Genomic DNA, 18,021 nt, shown 5'->3' on the forward strand with positions numbered 1-18,021 from the left:
GTGCACAGTGCTCCCTGCTCACAACCTGGCCGGGCCCAGGGCCTCTGCGCTGCTGGCCCCCACCTGGGCCCCCTCCCCCACCCACGGCTCGAGCTGGGCGGCGCCCCCAGCAGCGCCCCCAGCAGGTCGGGGCTCACCTACTCGAGCTCCTTCGGATGGGTTCCTTCCGCTCTTTCTCCCCACCCCCACGAGAGCCCTCGGGGGCAGGCTGGCGATTACGGGTCAGCCGGCGCACAGCAGGCGCCCACTCACGAAGGAAGGGAGGGGGGAGGGGGCACACTTGGGCAGTCGCCCCCAGGTGCATCCTCCACCAAGCTGGCCCCGCGGCCCCCGGCCCCGCTGGTGAACCCCTCCTCACATCATCAGGCGCTGGGAGGCAAGCCCAGGATGACTCAGCAGGGGCGGCTGCTGCCCAGGTGGGCCAGAGCTCGTCCCTGGGGCCCGCTGGCCCCACTCACAGAACCGCCCGTGGCCACAGGGGGAGGTGGGGTGGGGGATGCACCGGGGCGGCAGCCCACGCCTCCCCAGCCCCTCTCCTCACGCCCACTCTGCACTGGGGAACCTGAGCTGGGAGGAGGCACCGTGCACCTGAGGACCAGGTCTCAGTCTCGCCCGGGGCAGACTTCAGTAACCGTCCTCTTCCACCTCCACCGAGAGGCCCACAGCTGCCAGCAGGGAGCCTGAGGCCCAGGCTCAGCGCCTGGCTAGAGACCCAGGGGGCAAGGACCAGGCGGGACAGACAGATGGATGAAGTCGGAGTGACAGTGGGGCTGCAGGAGGAGGTGACGTGGGGTGGAGGACCAGGAGTCGGGAACCCTGCGTGTCTCCACTCCCAGCAGGGGGGTGGGGCTGGGGCCATGTGATCTGGTCACCAGCTGTGGGGGGCAACGGGGGCTCCTGGGACTCAGACCCCCCACAGCACAGCATGGGGAGGTCAGGGCCAACTGAGAGTTTGGCCTTGGGATTTCGGCCACGTCAATCCATTCTGCAGCCACGCCTGAGCACCTTCTGCATGTTAAAGCCTACGCTGGGTGCTGGGGACACCGCAGTGTGCCTGAGAGCCCCAGAAGCCCCTTGGGAGCCCCAGGCCAGCAAGGGGGACAGGAGAAGTCACACACAGGAGGGGAGGTGGGGAGGAGCAGGCCTCTCCGCTGCAGGACGGGTCAGGGCAGGCTCGCTGGCCGCTGCACACAGCAGGGGCTTAATCAATGTCTGTGAGGTCTCCTGGCGCACCTGCTGGCTGGGCCACCCCCGCCGGGCGCAGGGCCACGCGGCCCTTTCATTTCCCGTCAGCGCTCCAGGGCCGCGGGGGCCCCACTGGGCCCGCAGGAAATTGGGGAAGTGATTCTGGGCAGGGCAGAAACATCTGCCCGCGTGGCCACCAACCCACCGCCCGCCCTCCCGGGCCACCAACCCACACGTGTCCCCTCTCTGAAAAGACACAGCACCTCCACCCACGCCCCAGATATTAATAAAAGTTCCAGAAACGAGTCACGGAGCCTGACCACGAAGCTGACGATGAAAGGCGCTGCTTCCTGGATTTCCGGGTTAGTGGTTCCAGGGAAGTGCCCTTCTCTCCAGGTCGTGTGACCAGGGCCCCCGGGGCCTCAGTCTTCCCATCTGTGAAGGGGACAGGGATGCACCTGAAGCGTCCAGGATGGGGATGAGGGATCACGTGGAGCAGACTGTGCAGGGAGGAGAGTCCGGCTCCGAGAAGATGCGGGGGCACCGAGCAGGGCAGCAGAAGGAGCCACCTTGGTGGCAGCCCCATGTCACAGCTGGGGACACCAGCAGCTCAGGCCTGGAGGACACATCCAGGATGCAGAGCAAGGGAGAGAAACTTCTAGGAAGGCAGTTGCCCCGTGGTGGCACGCAAATGACATGCAAACCGGGGTGGGTGGCCTCCAGTCCGCCTGGGAGCCCCCGACCCATCGGCCTGGCTCTGAGCAGACCGCTGTCTGCACGGGAGCCCATTTCACAGAGGTGCTGAGAGAAGGCTGCGCAGCCAGCCTGGAGCCCAGGGCCAGCCCCTCGGAGCCTCTGGGACGACTCAGGGCCTTGCAGGGCTGCAGGAAGAGGGGTCCTGTTCAAGAGCGCCTGCCGCTGAGGGCCCCAGGCAAATGCTTTGGGGCCAGAGAGCCGAAGACCCAGAATCTTCTCCCTCCCTGCCCCCACCCCAGTTATGAGCCCAGAGCTCCACGCTGCTCTCAGGGCATTTCCTACGAGGGTCCCAGGCCCCTGCAAGCCGAACATGACAGCCTCACTACCACTCAGCCGCTGGCTTGGAGTGGCGAGGGGTCCGAGCCCTGCACCCAGGGCTCAGCACCGGGAATTAAAAATCCCGCCGTGGGGTTTCCTCTGAAGGGAAGCAACCCTGTTTCCCTGCAGAAGAGCTGCGGGCAGCCCCGAAAACGCTGGGAGGGACTTTCCTAGCGGTGAGGCTGTTCTGAAAGGTCTACCTGGTCAGGGAGTGAGGTCCCAGCCCAGGTTCTCCGAAGGGAAATGCAACAGCATTAGGGAGCAGGAGGCCAAGTGGTCCCCGCTGAGAGTGCGGGAAGGAAGGGGGCTGCCTCCCGCCCAGGAGTCAAGAGGAAGGGGCCTCGAAGGGTTCAGGGAGGAGCCTTGGTGAGACCCCAGGCCAAGGGCAGGAGAACAGAGTCCACCCCGCGGTGGCCAGCAGGCTCACAGGGCCCTCAAGCCTAGCCTCGACTGCAGGACAGGGACTCCGCTCCCCAGGGGCAACTGCTCCAGTGAACAGAGTGGGGCTGAGATCCAAGCTGGGCGGCCCCCCCATCCTGGGCAGGCAGAGCCGGGGCCCCACACGCCCACCCTGCTCCACCAGGACCCTGGTGGCAGCCAAACACCAGCTCAAATGCTGACCCCATCTTACAGACAAGAAGCCGGGCCCAGAAGGCCAACATCTGCACCCCAGCGTGGCTGTCCCGCCCACGGCGACGGCACCGAGAAAGAATAACCCCAGAGGTGCCCACAGACCCCACTGCCTGTCCTGTCCAAGAACCAGGCTCTCGGTCAGCGAGGGCGTGGACCAGCCGGGGGGGGGGGGACAGGGAGGGGCCGGGCAGGGTGCCAGCTGTGGCAGGGCCAGCCGCCAGGCTGCGGGAGGGCAGCAGCGGTGCCCACGCTCGCCGTCCACTGGGCACTCGCTGGGGCCACTCCTGGGAGAAGAGCAGCTGAGGAGTGATTACGGGCTGATGGGAGGATGGAGGGTGAAGAAAAACGGGGAAGGAGAAAGACAGAGACAGAGACACATGAGGGAGAGAGAAACCAGAGACCCAGGGACAGAGGGACGCGTCCGGGTTCCGGGCCTGGCTCCCCAAGGGCGAGGCGGGGTGGCCTGGAGGTTCACGCTGGTTCCAGCCTCCAGCAGAGGACCCAGGCCCAGCCTGAGTCCCCGGTGGGGGAGAACTTAGCGGGCTCGTCAGAAAAGAGGGGAGAGAACAGGAGGCTCTGGTCTGCAGCTGGCAGCCCCTCGGGCTCGGGGTGCCCCCAGGGCAGGGGGGTCTCACAAGCCCAGAATATCCACATTGGAAGATACTAGTTCAACACCCCTACCGAAGGCGGGGGTTTGAGGGAGTGCTGTTGCAGGGCAGAGGCCGGGGCGGTCACGGGGACCCCCAGAGACCCCTCACGGGGCAGAAAGGGAAGGTTACGGAGCACCAAGGCCCACAGCCACTCCTGGTCACTCCAGCCTGGACAGAGATGCTGGACCCCCCATGGACACTAGCAGGACTCACCCCCACCCTGAGGGAAACCCAAGCCCCACTCAGATGGCGCCCCACGGCCCCCCACCTACTCCACGGCCCCACATGCACACCTACGTGGCCGGCGCACAGACCCTCCCACCCGTCTGGACGCCCCCCCCCTCACAGTCCCTCTCGATGTGCCCACGGCCCTGCCACCTGGCATGGTCTCCTGGCACAGATGGACACGCCCGTCCAGCCAGACACAGACACACAGACAGACACACCCTCACCCGCTGGCTCGCAGATAATAGCTCCAGACAGCCTCGGCCGCCCCGCCCAGACGGCCGGCCGGGGCTAGTAAGGAGCAGGCGCTCCGTACTCGCTGTGGGAGGAACACACACACACACACACACACACACACACACACACACACACACACACACTTGAGGTTTCCTACATCCCGTGCCCACTGAGCAGGGGTTCATTCCCTCCCAGTTCTGGAGCCCAGACGTCCGGAACCCAGGGGTCGCCGGGCCACACTCCCTCCGGAGGCTCCAGGGGAGGGTCCTTCCTGCCTCTTCCAGCTTCTGGGGCCCCAGGCATCCCTGGGCTTGTGGCCCCATCAGCCCAGTTTGCCTCCACTGTCACATGGTTCTCTCCCTGTCTCTGTGTGTCCCTTGCCTTTTCCTAAGGACACCAGTCACTAGATTCAGGGCCACCTCCTTCCACTGTGACCTGGCCTTCACTGCGTCACACCTGCAAGGACTCCATTTCCAAATAAGGTTCCATTCTAAGGACCTGCGCGGACGTGAGTCTGGGGGACACCATTTGCCCCGACAGACTTCTTCCTGGAACGGGCGGTTTCATTTGCCTCTTCCTCATCGTCGGGAAGGCAGGGGTCCCTGCGGCCGCCAGCCTGCAGGGCTAGCAGTCGGTGTTGGCTCTGTGCCCTCCCCACCCCCACCGCTCGGCCCCACGGGACCCCCACCAGCCCTGACCGAGGGGCAGAGCTGCGGCCCGCGCTGGGGCCTTCAGTAGGCAGACTGGTTACCGTTTAACCCTGTGACCCCCAACTGTCCTCTGGCAGAGCGCAGCCGGGTGAGCAGAGAAGGGCGGTCCACCCAGCCCCCGCACATGCCCACCCAAGGCCCGCGCCCCCAGCTGCTCCCCAGCAGCGGACAGCCTTTGCAAACGGGGGCGCTGGGCCTTCCAGAGGGCCTGGGAAGCCCCTCCAAGTCACCGCGGGAGGTGCTGGCTCAGGATCAGAAGACTCAGCAGGTTGAGGGGTCTTTGCATCCAGCAGGGAAACTGAGGCACAGAGTGGGCGAGCCCTGCCTGCCATACCTTGGCGGCATCCCTGGATCAGAGAGGGTGTGCCCCTGCCTAAAACCACACAGCACGTGAGGGAAGGAGGGGATGGGACTCAGTGGGGGCACCCCTGCAGCCCCTGGGGCTCTGGTCACACCCTGCAGCTCCTGGGGCTACGTCAGCAAGGCAGCTTGGAGCCTACATGGGCAGGTGCAGGCGGCTGACTTGTGCCTGGGCTGGCCGACTCAAACCACTGACTTGGGGGGGAACGTGGCTGATGGCTAATGGGCCCCACTGCCACCTCACGCTTCCTGGGACACGGGGTCAGTGGGGCCAGCGGTGCGCACGCAAGGCTCACACGGCGGAGCACTGGGAGCCCGGCCACACACGTGCGCTCATACACGTGTGCTCACAGACCCCACCACGCACACAGCTGCACGCAAACTAAACAGCCATGGGAGACGGTGGCCCACCACCTGTCACATACAGGCACATGGGACATGCCTGGCGCTGGGCCAACACATCTGGGGTACACGAGCCCAGGACACGTCCATGCAGATTGGGGCCACGGAACAGGGTGTGCACGCGGACAGACCCAACACTCCAGACACAGGGACACACATGGCGCTGGAGCTGACAGCTGCCCATAAAGATGCCGCAGATGGGCCACGTGGCCATGGAATGTACATGTGCACACACGGGACAGTCGCGACCCCCAGACCCCCCGCCCTGCAAACTCAGACCCTGCCACACACAGAGCCCCCTCCCGAGACAGGGCCCCCCCAGCCCACAGGGACCCCACGTAACCACCAGGTCCCCACATGTGCCCGGACGCCCTGGTCGGCAGGCTGGACCCCACGTGCTCACCCGCACCCATCCCCGCCTGGCAGAGAATGTTGGGCACCACTCCCTCTCTCTGGCAGCTGCGTGTGTTATTAGAAAGCGTGGGGAGGGGCCGGGCGCTTGGCAGCGGCCACCAGGGTGGGGAGCAGCGGTGGGCGTGGGGCCAGGCCGCAGTGGTGGTGACCCCATGGCGGTGACCGGGCGGCTGGGCGGCGGCGCCGGGGCCAGATAAGGTTCTTCCGGCTGAGTCAGTGTGGCTCCCTGGGCTGGCACGGGCAGGGGCACGGTGCCAGGGGCTGGCAGGCGGGCACCTTCCCCGCGCCCGCCATGGCCCAGCTGGCTCCATGCCAGCAGCCGCAGCCGCTTTGATGAGGCGGGCGCTGCCCCAGGCGGCTGGGCCGGCCTCCCGAGGGGCTTCCCAGCACTCGTCCCGCCCCCAAGCTCGGGGCCCAGGGATCCCGCCGCCCCAGGATGACACCCGGCACCCGAGGGACCCAGGGCCTGGCCCCAGGCCCACCCTGTCCCCAACACACCGGATAACGGTGCTGGGCTCACCTGACCTCCAGCCTGTGCCCAGGGTGTGCCTTCTGCCCTGAACATGCTCCTCCGCCGAGAAGCTCTCACCTTCCCCCCGGCCCGGCAGGCCCGGCTGCAGCACTGGCCTCTTCCGCTCCTGCCTGGAGCATGGGCCCTGGAAGGGCTCCCCCAGCATCTCTCTCCCTCGCCCACTCTAAAAGCCCTGCTAAGGCCCCCCATGAGCCCACCTTTGGTTTGCCCAGATGTTCTGCTCACCCCTCCCCCTCCCACTTTACGTCCCAGCCACACTGTTCCAAGGCACGGACCCTAACCCTTCTCTGTCCATCTGGCCAACTCTCAGATATCCTGCAAAGCCCCAGCTCCAAATTCCACTCCTCAGGGCAGCCTTTCCCCTAAGCCAGCCCTGACAGGGCTGGAGTGCCTGGGTCCACTCCTGGCTCCCCAGCCTCCGGGGGCTCCCACGCAGGATGAAGAAAACACCTGCCACCTCCTCCCCAAGCCCTGGCAAGGCCAGCTCCCAACCCCCACACCACACAACCCCAAGCAGCCCTCATGAGCCCGGAGATGTTCACTGTGGTGCTCAAGTTTACAACAGGGGAACAGGAAAACAGAACAATGTGCTGGTTTGGGCCCCACAAGGAAACTGCAGCACTAAAAAGGCAACTCAGAACTCAGATAAAACAGACGGACACAGGGCGAAAGTCACGTGGAAAAGTGGCAGGACAGCAGGGTCCAGCTCGGAGCCCGCAGCCCCCGAGCGGTCACACCTGGACAGCCGTCAGCCCCACTTCTGTGTAAACGGGCAGAGAAAGGCCCGGAGACACCACGGCCGATGCCGGCCGGGGCGGGGTGGGGGCCTTTGGGCCTCAGGCCTCCCTGGAACCCCCACAAGAATGGTGCCAAGTGTTCTTCTGGAATCAAAAAAGGACTTTAAAAATGTTCCTGGTGGAAATGTTGCTGCGATACTCCAGGCTCCGAAGACCAGACTTAGAGGTAATCGCCAAAAGGAAAAAAAAAAAAAGGACATAGTGTGTTTTCCGTAGTCAGTAAAATTCTAAGTGAGCTGAAAGGACCAGAAAAAAAATGTGACCCCAGCCTCGTGCTGAGGACACATCTGAGGCCCCTGGTTTCAGTCCAAGTTGCTGGAGCCTGTCTCTGGGGTACAGAAGGACACCCATGGGAATTCACTGGGCCCCAGGAGGAGGGGAGGGGCCTGGGTGGGGTCCACGGCGAGGGCGGGGCAGCCTCTCAGGGCTCACTGGTGGCCCTTCCTGCCTGAAGGCCTGTGTATGTCTAGGCCCCAGGTCCCGAGGCCCTGATGTGGGTCCCTGGACCAAATGTCTCCATTTCAGTTGAGGAAACTGAGGCTCAGAGCGCCATCCAGGTCCCCCCAGACCCATAGCCAGTGGGCCCCTGGACGTGCAGCCTGCTATGCCCCCAGTGTACCCGGGGGTCAAATCCCAACTCTGACACCTGCCCTGTGTGACTGTGAGCGAGTGGCTTGCCCACTCTGCGCTTTGGTTTCCTCATCCGCACAGTGGGGGCAGTAGGAGTGCCCTCCCCCCCGCCGTGGGACCAAGTAAGGGTACGTGAGACTCAGAAGAAGCTCAACCCGCTGCCTGTGCACATTTAGGCGACAAACAACAGCTAGGTTTGTCATCCCTACACCTCTTGAGCTCATTTACAAGTTGTGCTGAGCAGACATGACCTTGGAAAGTGGGGAGTGGGGGGGAATATCCCAACATTTAATGCAAATCAAAACCACAGTGAGATAGCGCACCACCCCCACCGGACGGCTGGAGTCAGAGTCATAACCACAAGTGCCAGTGGCGACGTGGAGAAACTGGAACCCTTGTGCGGCTGCTGGGGATACAAAATGCAGCTGCCGCCGTGAACGACCGCAGCTCCCAGTGGGTTAAATGCAGAGTTCCCGTGTGACGCAGCAGCCCCCCTCCTGGGTACACACATTTGTGTAAAACTCGTACACACGTGTTCATGGCAGCCAAAGGAAGAAACAACCCAAGTGTCCATTGGTGGACGAGTGGATAAATACAACGTGGTATACGCACATCTAATGGAATATGGGGGAGGGTACAGCTCAGTGGGAGCATGTGCTCAGCATGCACAAGGTCCTGGGTTCAATCCCCAGTACCTCCTCTAAAAATAAGTAAACCTAATTACCTCCCTTTCCCACCAAAAAAGAAAAAAACAAAACAAAACAAAACCCGAACGGAATATTACTCAGCCACGAAAAGGAGAGCAGCCCTGACACCCGTTCCCACGTGGACATACCCTGAGAACACGGTGCTCAGTGAGAGAAGCAGACACAGAAGGACTCCCCACAGCGTGTGAGTCCATGGATGTGAAACGTCCAGAACAGGCCAGTCCACAGGGGTGAACAGTGGGTTCCTGGCTGCTGGGCTGGGGAGGGGACGAGGGTAGCAGCTAAAGGGGGCATTTTGGAAGGTTTATCTTTGAAGAGATGGAAACATCCTAAGGTTGCCCGTGGTGATGCCCTACAGCCCTGTGAATGTACTAAAACCACTGACTTGCATCTTCAGTGGGGGAATCGTGCTCTGTGACTTTTATGTCGATGAAACTGTCAACGGAAGTCCCAGCGTTCACGTGCGTTGTGGAGACTGAGGATTCAAACCCTTAAAAGTGGCTGACAAGCTGTTATTCAGCGTCTGCCGGCTTAAAATTCCTCGGTGGTACTCTCAAGAGCCCAGGCGCAGCCCTGCTAGTGACCCGAAGCCACCGGGATATCACCAAATGCCACATGTGACCGCAGCAGGCTGAGATCCTGATCACCATGCGCGACACACGGACCCAGGACAGCAGCGGCCAACTCCGCACACGCCCCTGGGGCCCCACAGCAGTGCTGCTCCCAGCTTTCAAGGGAAGATTCCATGGCCATGAGCCTGAAGCTCCTGGCCCCTCCCCAGCCTGGCTGCCCCCCAGACCCCGTCGCCGATGGCGTAATTTCACGGCTGTCGAGGGTTTTTTGGGCGGAAGTCAGCCCCAGGCCCTGCCAAGACCAGGGAGGAAGAGGCAGAGGTGGTGCCAAGCAGGAGGCTGGCTGGCCTGGCTGCCACGTGCCAGGAAGGGGGTGGGGCAGGCGCCAGAGTCAACATGGCCCCGACATCTGCTGGGCCGGCTGGGCCCGGGCCACTGTTGACACTGGCTGCACAGGTGCCTGGCCAGCTGGGCTGGAGGGCAGCGCTGGCTGCTGGACCTGTCACAAATGGACAGGAAGAAGATCCCAGCACCGCAAGGCAGCCCCTCACCTGACCATAACCTCCCTCAGCCCTCACCGTCTTGGAATCCAGGACCATTCCCTTTGGGACCCAGCCTGGCGGCGTCTGGCCTCCACACACAAGCCAAGCTGCGTCCTACCTCAGGGCCTTTGCACGGGCCATTTCCTCTGCCAGCTACACCATCATTCCTCCGTGTAGTGCCTGGCACCTCCTACGAGACTAGGCCCAAACGCCATATCCTGAGGGGCCTTACCCGCCTCCCCAGCTGGGTGCCCAGCCACATCTCGACCCCCCACCCCACCACGACCACCTTGACCTTCCTATCCATTTGCTTACCAACTGTCCCTGCCCCACAGCAGGGGAGCCGGGCAGCTAGCGGGGACTCCATAGGCACGAGTCTGACTGTGTGACACGGGTCCCCTGACTTCCTCTGGCCTCAATTTCCCCATCCACAAATCGACCCTGGGCATCAGCAGGGCGTGATCATCACGTCCCAGACAAGAAGGACGATGGCTCCCGGAGGCCCCTTGTTCTGGACACGCTGAGGGGGTTGTGAAGTCAGGGCACCTGACCCCTGGACTCTGCCCCGCTGGCCACCTGAAATCCGCCTCCCACCAGCACTGGGCCCCGTGGCTGGGGCTGCTGGGTGGGGCCAGGGCTGCTGGTCAACCTCCAACCCCACAAGGGCTCTGGTCTGGCCACGACCCTATGAGGTGGCGGGTGTCTATCCAGCTCTGGCCCCCCAGCCTGGGGCTGCCCAAGAGAGAGATTCAGGGCAGATGGCAAAAATCCAGTGAACCCATAAACATAATTCGCCCGTAAGGTTCCGGTCTGCGTCATTTTGACCCTGAAGAACGTCAAGAAGCCCAGTTCTGGGAAACCCGCCCCCCCTTGCCTTGCCAGTGTTTTCTCATCTACAGTCCAGATGACAACAGCCCAGCCACGAGGGGCTCCTTGGGAAGGGGAGGGAAACTGAGGCAGGGAGCTGGGCAGCCCTTAATCCAGGGTACCAGCTCAGGCTGGTGTCCACCCACAGGGGCAGAGCCTCCCAGGCTGAAGGGTGCGGCTGGCCACGCCCTAAGGAGGTGACGTCTGCTGTGTGTCACTCCACCTCCGGCACCACCACGGTGCCAGGACCCAGCGGGAAGCTGGGGCCCCACCTAGCCCGAGATGCCTGGGCAGGGGATTAACCCTCCTTCCCATTCCTTGAAGCTGACCTCCTGCCCCCAGGCCTCTGTCCTGGCCATGCCCACCCCAGGGCACCATCTCCTCCTGCCTAGATATCTCCTATTGCCCCCGTCAGCCTCTGGGCGGTCCCCTTCACGCCGTGCGTCCACTTTCCAGTCCTGCACTTTACCTGAGTTCCGCTGGGGTCCCGGTGCCCTTTCCCCAAGTGAGGCTGACAGCAGAGGCCCCACACGGTGGCCCGGCCTCCTGCGCCCTCCGGAGGGTCCCACTGCCCATTCTGGACACCAGCACGGGGAGGGGGGTGACCCAAGGCTGCACACGGTCACCTCCCGGCTCCCATGCACCCCAGATGAGGCTCAGGCGCCAGGCCGGGGAGGCCAGGTCCCCACCGTCCACTCTCAGAGGTCGGGGCAGGGCCCAGCTGGCCTCAGGCTGGAACACAAGCCCAGCCGGCCGCCCTGGCCGCCATCTGGTTTCCATCTGCCCGGCCCAACTTCAAAGGATCGGCTGCCTGGCCACTTCCTCTGCCCTGGCCGCCCGCGGGGAAGGCACCCGGGCGCCCGCTTCCTCCCCACCCCTCCAGAGCCCCAGGGAGCCACCATCCGCGGGGCTGTCCGCACTGACATGGCCACCCTTGTCTCAGCCCAACCTCCACAGCCGCAGCCCGGAGAGACCAGCCTCCACACAATGACAAGGCCTCTGGCCCCGCGTCCCTGAGCCCCGGCCGCTGCCGCGGGCCTCACCACGACCCACAAGGGGCCCCGGCCAGTCACACGGCCTGAGGAGAGGCCATTTCCCCATCGGGTGCTGGCGCAGACACCCAAACTCCACCGCCCACCTTGTGTCCTCACGTATCCACACATCCGCGCACCTAACGGCCGGCCCCGCCCACCCACAGGATACAATCTCCCTTGTGGCTCCTACAGGATCCCCAGAGCCCAGCCCGCAGCCAGCAAATGCCCTGCTGTCCTGGGCCAGTTAGAAGGACCCCAGCAGCAACCTCGTGCCCCCATTTTGACGCACAGCCCACCTGCTTGAACTGCTCCTCGTACGTCCAGTCCCCATGGTCAGGCGGCTGCAGCTGGGGCGCTATGTGGGCAGCCCCTCCGGGGTGGGCCGGGCCAGCCCCCGGGCGCTCCTGGCTGCCCAGTGCTCTCGGCCCGCCATCGCCGCGGAAGGCCTGGAGCGGCTGGGCCTTGCGGGGGAACAGGGCTGTGGGGCCGAGGCCAGCAGAGCCAGGGGGCCCAAGCCCCTCCTCCTCCCCGTAGTCCTCGTCCTCCTCGTCCTCCTCCTCGTCCCCGAGATCTTCCTCCAGCTCCTCCTCCTCGTCTTCCCATTTTGGCTTCCTGGGGCGGACACAGGGTTAGGGGGTTAGGGGAGGAGGCCCCAGCTCACCCCTCCAGCCTGTTTCCCTCTCTGGGCATGGGAGAGCAGCCCCCACCTGCTCTGGCGGCCGAGAAGGCCTGTGAGCATGACCTGTTTAGGGCCTGAGACACATTGTTCTTGTTCCCAGTTAGCCCAGAACAACTAGAGGTGACCCTTTGGCAGATACCCCAGCCCCCCGGCCCAACTGCTAAGCCCAAATCCCCTTCCCTGACCACACTGCAGAGGCTTCCTCACTGGGTCTCCAAAATGTTGACCCAGTTCCTGCCTCGGGGCCTTTGCTCAGGCTGTTCCCTCCACCAGGCATGCGGTTCCCTGCTCCCCCCTTGCCCTCCCTGGGGGCTGTCACTGGGGCAGGGAGACCTCCCCTCACCATTCCTGAAAGCTGAGCCTACCCCTAGCCACCCCCTCCAAGACCCCTGCTTTATATTCTTGCTGGCCTCAGCCTCAGCCTGCTTCCTTGCGCATTAAGTGTCTGCCGAGAAGGACCCCACCAGGGTCTCAGTAGCACCAGCTCGGGGCGTGCATCAGACCTGGTGGGATGCATCCGTGAGCCAATCAATGCCCACTCTGTGAAGGTTCCTAATCTGTCCCAGGCAGGCGACAGGGGCCGCTGGCCACACGCAGCTAGTTCCGTTTAAGTTGAAATAAAGCTACAAAGGCAGATCCCTGGCCACACCGGCCACATTTCAAATGCTTGTCAGCCATGGAACACAGGTGGCTCCCACCCCGGGTGGTGCAGATGGAGAAAGGTCCCTAGTCACCCAGAAAGCTCTAAAGGATGGACGCTCTTGGTGGTCAGCAGGACAGGGGTTTTGTCCCTCCTCTGTCGCTGCATCCCCAGGGGTCAGAGCGGCCTGGCACCCAGCAAGTGCTCATTAAACGCTCATTCAGGGTGAACCCCAGAAACCCCAACTCACAGGTCATCGTCGGAGCCTGTGTCCTCGAAGTGTCCATCGTCTTCAGGAAGTCCCACCGCCTCCCTGCCTCGGCCAGGCGGGCCGGGTGAGCCGGGTGCCCCCTCCTGGGCAGCATCCTCGTCCTCCGAGCCGGCGGGCCCATCCTCGGAGCCGCTGGGGCTGGGCGCGTGTCCGAGGCCGGCAGCCGCAGCCCGCATGGCGGCCAGTGCGGCCATCTGTGCCCGCTGCATTCGTGCGTTGTCGGGCTCTCTGTCCTCGTCCGGGGCGGCCCGGGTGCGGGCCGGGGGGCCAGCCGGGGGCTCAGGCGGCGGTGGCTGTGGCTGCCGGGCCTCCAGCTCCTGGCGTGCCCGCTGCTGCCGCTGCAGGAGCGTCTCCATCACGGCCTGCAGCTTCATGGCCCTGCGGGCCGGGCCGCCCCGGGCACCAGGGGTGGGCGGCGGGGGCGGCCCCTGTGGGGAGGGGGCCCGGCCGCACTGCAGTGTGGGGGCCGCGGGGGAGCCGGGGCAGTGCAGGGTGGCGGGGGGCAGGGGCGAGGGCCGCCGGACTCAGGCTGAGGGGTGGCGGGGCATGCCAGCGGCAGGCGGGCACTGCCTCCTCACACAGGGCACCCAGGGGCAGCGGCTGGTGTGTGGCTCATTCACGTGTTTGCAGAAACCTGGGGGGACAAGAGAGACCGTCAGACCACCCCTGGGCTCCTCAGCCCCATCCTCCCCACTGAAGTCAGACCCCCAAAGCCTCTTGGAAAATCCCTTCCATCCATGTCCACCAGGGTGCAAACCCGGAGGCCTCCCCTGGAGGTGGAGGAGCATGCTCTCCCCATCCGCCCCCTCTCTGTCCACCCTCCAGTGGCCTGGGAAGTGGGGTCACCCCACTCTGGGCTCCTGAGGGTCTTGAGAGGGACCCCACGAGTCTGGGCCACACAGAAACACACAGTCGTGGAGGAATACTTGGATTATGGTTTCATAAACAGAGCAGGGGAACAGGGCGTTTCTGGCCTCTGATTGGCTACCAGGGACCAGAGTCCAGGTGCATTCTGGGTTCTGGTTCTGAGTTCTGGGTGCTGCTCGTGGCCGTGCTGGATGCAGCCCGGTCCGGGGAGTGCCAGGCACCTTCCTTTCTCACAGGCACGCTGGCTGCCCGAGACGCACTTGCTGTTTATGGGCTCTGAGCTGCAGCCCCCACTCAGGCTCTCATCCCATCCCTAAACCTCAACTTCGCTAGACCTCAGTTTCCCCATCGGCACAGTGGTGCCCTAAAAGGCGCGCCCACCTCCCTGTGCCCAAGCAGGATGAAGCGAGTCTATGATGGCACAGACGGGGGGAGGGGCGGGCACAGCAAGCACCACACTGGTGTTGAGGAAGGAGGGACAGATGGCCCCCGGTTCACCGACGACGAGGAAAGCAGGCTGGGAGGGGACCCCCTGGAGGACACACAGCAGGTTCCGGGCAGGGCTGGGATTCGAACCCAGGGCTGGGTGACATCAGAGCCTCCCACACAGCCCCCACGTGCTCTCTGCAGGGAGTTCCCCTGCCCTTTGGGACCCCAGGTGAGGCCGATGTCCCAGAATGCAACGCACTCTGCCCCTAGCCTAGGGTCCCCTTGGACCCCAGCCAACCCTTGCTGCCAAGGCCTCGGGTGGGCTCTGGGCATGGACATCCCAGAGCCTGGCACAGCGGGGCACAACAAAGGACAGGAGGATGACGCAGGTCCTGTCCCGGCCCCCCACCCAAGCCCAGGCCACACCTCCAGCCGCCCAGGCCGCCAATAAAACAGACCAGGCAGAACCCAACAGGTCTGGCAGTGACACCCCAGATGGTACATCACTGGGACAGTGGGGGCAGCAGGGGAGTCCAGAAGCCACCCCTAACCCAGCAAATGAATCCCCTAAGGATCTTGAACAGCTCCTGGAGCACAGGGGGCCCACACACAGGAAGGGGCTGACACAGTGGGTGCTGGCTGCTAGAGGCTCCTGGTAGCTGGCTGACACTGACCAGCCTGGCCACCCTCCCAACCCCTCCCCTGACCTGCTAAGAGAAAGAAGCCTGACCCCACCCTGGGGAGACCCTTCCAGCCTTCCCAGTCACAGGAGGGGCCCTTTCCCCAGTCCTTGGGGCTTCCAGCAGGATGGGTGAAAGGACGGTGGGGGATGCAGGTGAGCGGCCCCTGTGGGAAAGTGGGCAGGGACCTGTCCTGGGAGGGCCTCAGGATCCAACAGGGGCAGGGGTCCCAGGGCACAAAGGCCCTCTCCGAGGCCACAGCGCTGGAGAGTGACCAGGCTAGCCTGTCCTTAGAAGCAGCAGAATAGCACCCAGCCCCCACCCCCCAGGGGCAGGCGGTCACCCCCAGCACCAGCCCCAGCCCCAAGAAGTGCTGAGGGGACATTTCTCACCCAGTGTCTAGTCTGGTCTGCCGCCCCTCCCCCACCTTTGACAACTTCAAGATGAGTCCCCCCTCCCCACGGAAACGCTCTGGGCAACGCCCCCCTCTTTGGGGGGCAGAAGGAAGAGGCCAGAGGAAGCCACTCCCCCCACGCCATCCCCCTCCCCAGGCCTGCTGGGTTTAATGACCCTTCCGGGTCCACGGTGGGGGAGGGGAGCAGGGCAGGCCTCCACGCTGGGGCTGGTGGAGGGGGCAGGTGGGAACCCTAGAGCCCCCTGGGCCCGGGCAGGACCCCCCATGGCCGCCATTAACCCTAAGCGGGTGACGCCCGCCCCCCTCCAGACCCCTCCCCCCAGGAGCCCTTTGTCCTCGGCCCTACCCCCACTTTATGACAACCCCAGGGGAGAGGCAACCCCTGGCAGGGACTAGGGGGGATGGGGGTGCTGGGTGGTCGTTGGGACCTGGCTGGAGGGGCGGGGAGGAATCTGGGGCCACACCCTCCCCCCCAATGCCTCCCGGGGAGAGAGAGGTCACCCGCTCAGCCCAGGGCTTGCAAAACACGGTTATTTAAAGAGTTGTGCAAGGCTGGGGCCCGCGGGTGGCGAAAGGGGGCCCTCACTCCACCAAAGGAAGAGAAGGGGGAGGGCGGGGCAGAAACCTGGGGAGGGGGCTAGCAGAGTCCAGCGGGGGCGGTCTGGAGGAAGTGAGAAAAGAAACACTTAAGAAGAGAAGAAATAAGAAGACAGAAACCCCAGTCCGATTTCAAAGGCTTCTTGGAAAGCGGCAGATTTGCATGGTGGGGGGGCAAACCCTCCAGGCCGGGCCACTAAAAACGGAAGATTATTGACAAACCGGCCGCCCAGGTCCGCCGAACGTTGGAATTGACCAACGCGCGCTCCCCGCGCTTCCTGCGCCCGCTTTTGTGTCTGGGGGGCACTGAACGGGACAGGGGGGCCTTTTCCCGAGGATCCTCACCAGAGAGCCAGGGCTCAGGCCGAGCCCACCCCGGGACGGAGTCACGATGGTGTTCCCTCCAGGGGCCCCTTTCTGCCCCAGAACCGACACTTTATAAATAAACCATCCAAGCTGGGGAGGGTCGCCACGGAACTGCCCTCCCCACCCGGCGCTCCCACTCCCCTTGGGGATCCCAAATGAAACATCCTAATTTCAGGGAGGAAAAAAATGAAATAACCCAGAGCTTAGCCCCCCGCGCGCGCATAGAGACCATTTCCTTCCGCTGGAGGGTGGGGGCGCGCACTCGCGACCCCCGATCACCCCCGGACCCGCCTGGGTGCAATCTGGTAGGGGGTGAGGTCTTCAAGGGGGACGCAGAGAAAAACACCCCAACTCTGACCCACTGGGACCGCCTTCCCGGCCCTGGACCCCCACCCACGTCCCTGACCAACTTTGGGGACCCCCCCTCATTGGCTTCCAGGGCGCACGGCACCCACCCGGGACAGAACCCGCGATTTGAAAGGCCGGCCCACCCCTCGCCCCAGCCTCACCGCGCAGGGCCCGCTCGGGGGGCGCAGGGCCCGCTCGTGGGGCGCATGCCCCACGCCTGGCGTCCGGCCCTGCCCCGGCCGCGCCTGGCCTCCGGCCCGGGCCGCAAGCTGCGCGCTACTGGCTCCCGGCCACCGCCGGGTTTGTGCCGCGCGCCGACTCACCAAGACGCCGGCCGAGTCCGCGTCTACACCCCCCACGGACCCGATTGGTAAAAGTCTCCCCGCGCGCGGCCTCCCCCGCCCCTCCCCTCCCCCCCCCCCGACCGGCGCGCTCACCGCCCCGCAGACAAATCACCGGGTGACAAATCGCTCTCAGATGCAAATACCTCGCCGGTGATTCAGCACCGCGGCCCAGGATGCGGGGAGGGGTCTCGCGAGGCCCCCTCCCCCTTCCCGGACGCCCCCTCGCCCCCGGAGTTCTGTCCGACGATGCACGACTAGCTCAGGGGTGTTGGGGAGGGGGAGAGAGTGGACGGAAATTTTCAGGTCGCGGCCCCTTTAAAGGATAATAAATAATAAAAGGGAAGGGGAACCGGGACGCGGAATGCCCCGCCCCCTATCTAGGGACGGTGGGCAAAGTGCGCGCCGTGGCCGGGAGCGCACAGGGCGCCTAGGGTGCGGGCGGGGTTGGGAGCGCCCTGGGCTGGGGGAGGGGAAGAGATTGGGCCTCCGCGTGGAAGGTCTTAGGGGATCCGAGCCTGGTCGGAGACCCCTTCGCCATCTTACTGAGCACCTAGTATGGACCTCCTGGGCTCGGAGTTTCACCCCTGCCCCTTAGGCTGAAGAACCCGCCGGAGTGACTTTACCCCCTAGAGCAGTGCCTCTGTTTCCAAGTCTGTAAAATGGGGATTAGAGACCTGGTAAAGTAAGGATTTGCGGTGATGGGAAAAGAGAGCGGGGCGGGGTCGGAGAGAGGGAACTGAGGTCCCGCGATGGGGGCGCTGCACGATGGGGGGGGGGTGGCGGAGCGCGGCTGCCAGGAGAGGGGCACGGCCTT

The 18,021-nt window shown here is 64.4% G+C and overlaps 1 protein-coding gene across 6 annotated transcripts in view; it reads right to left on the reverse strand.

Annotated features, from left to right (window-relative positions):
* ARID3A (AT-rich interaction domain 3A) overlaps positions 1-17,518 on the reverse strand; it is a 34,355-nt gene extending 16,837 nt beyond the window's left edge. For 4 of the 6 annotated variants that reach the window (XR_004314391.1, XR_004314389.1, XR_004314390.1 and 1 more), the window contains exons 1-3: positions 17,025-17,175; positions 13,141-13,795; positions 11,868-12,183 (exon numbers count right to left, since the gene is read on the reverse strand). Coding sequence is in view for 3 of the 6 variants with exons in the window: in XM_032466161.1 (XP_032322052.1) it covers positions 11,868-12,183; positions 13,141-13,535 (711 nt within the window). In the remaining 3 variants the exon portion in view is untranslated. The other 2 variants (XM_032466162.1, XM_032466163.1) reach the window with 2 other exon arrangements.
* Between the last annotated feature and the right edge of the window lie 503 nt (positions 17,519-18,021).

This window comes from Camelus ferus, chromosome 22, assembly GCF_009834535.1.
Source record: "Camelus ferus isolate YT-003-E chromosome 22, BCGSAC_Cfer_1.0, whole genome shotgun sequence".
NCBI lineage: Eukaryota > Metazoa > Chordata > Mammalia > Artiodactyla > Camelidae > Camelus > Camelus ferus.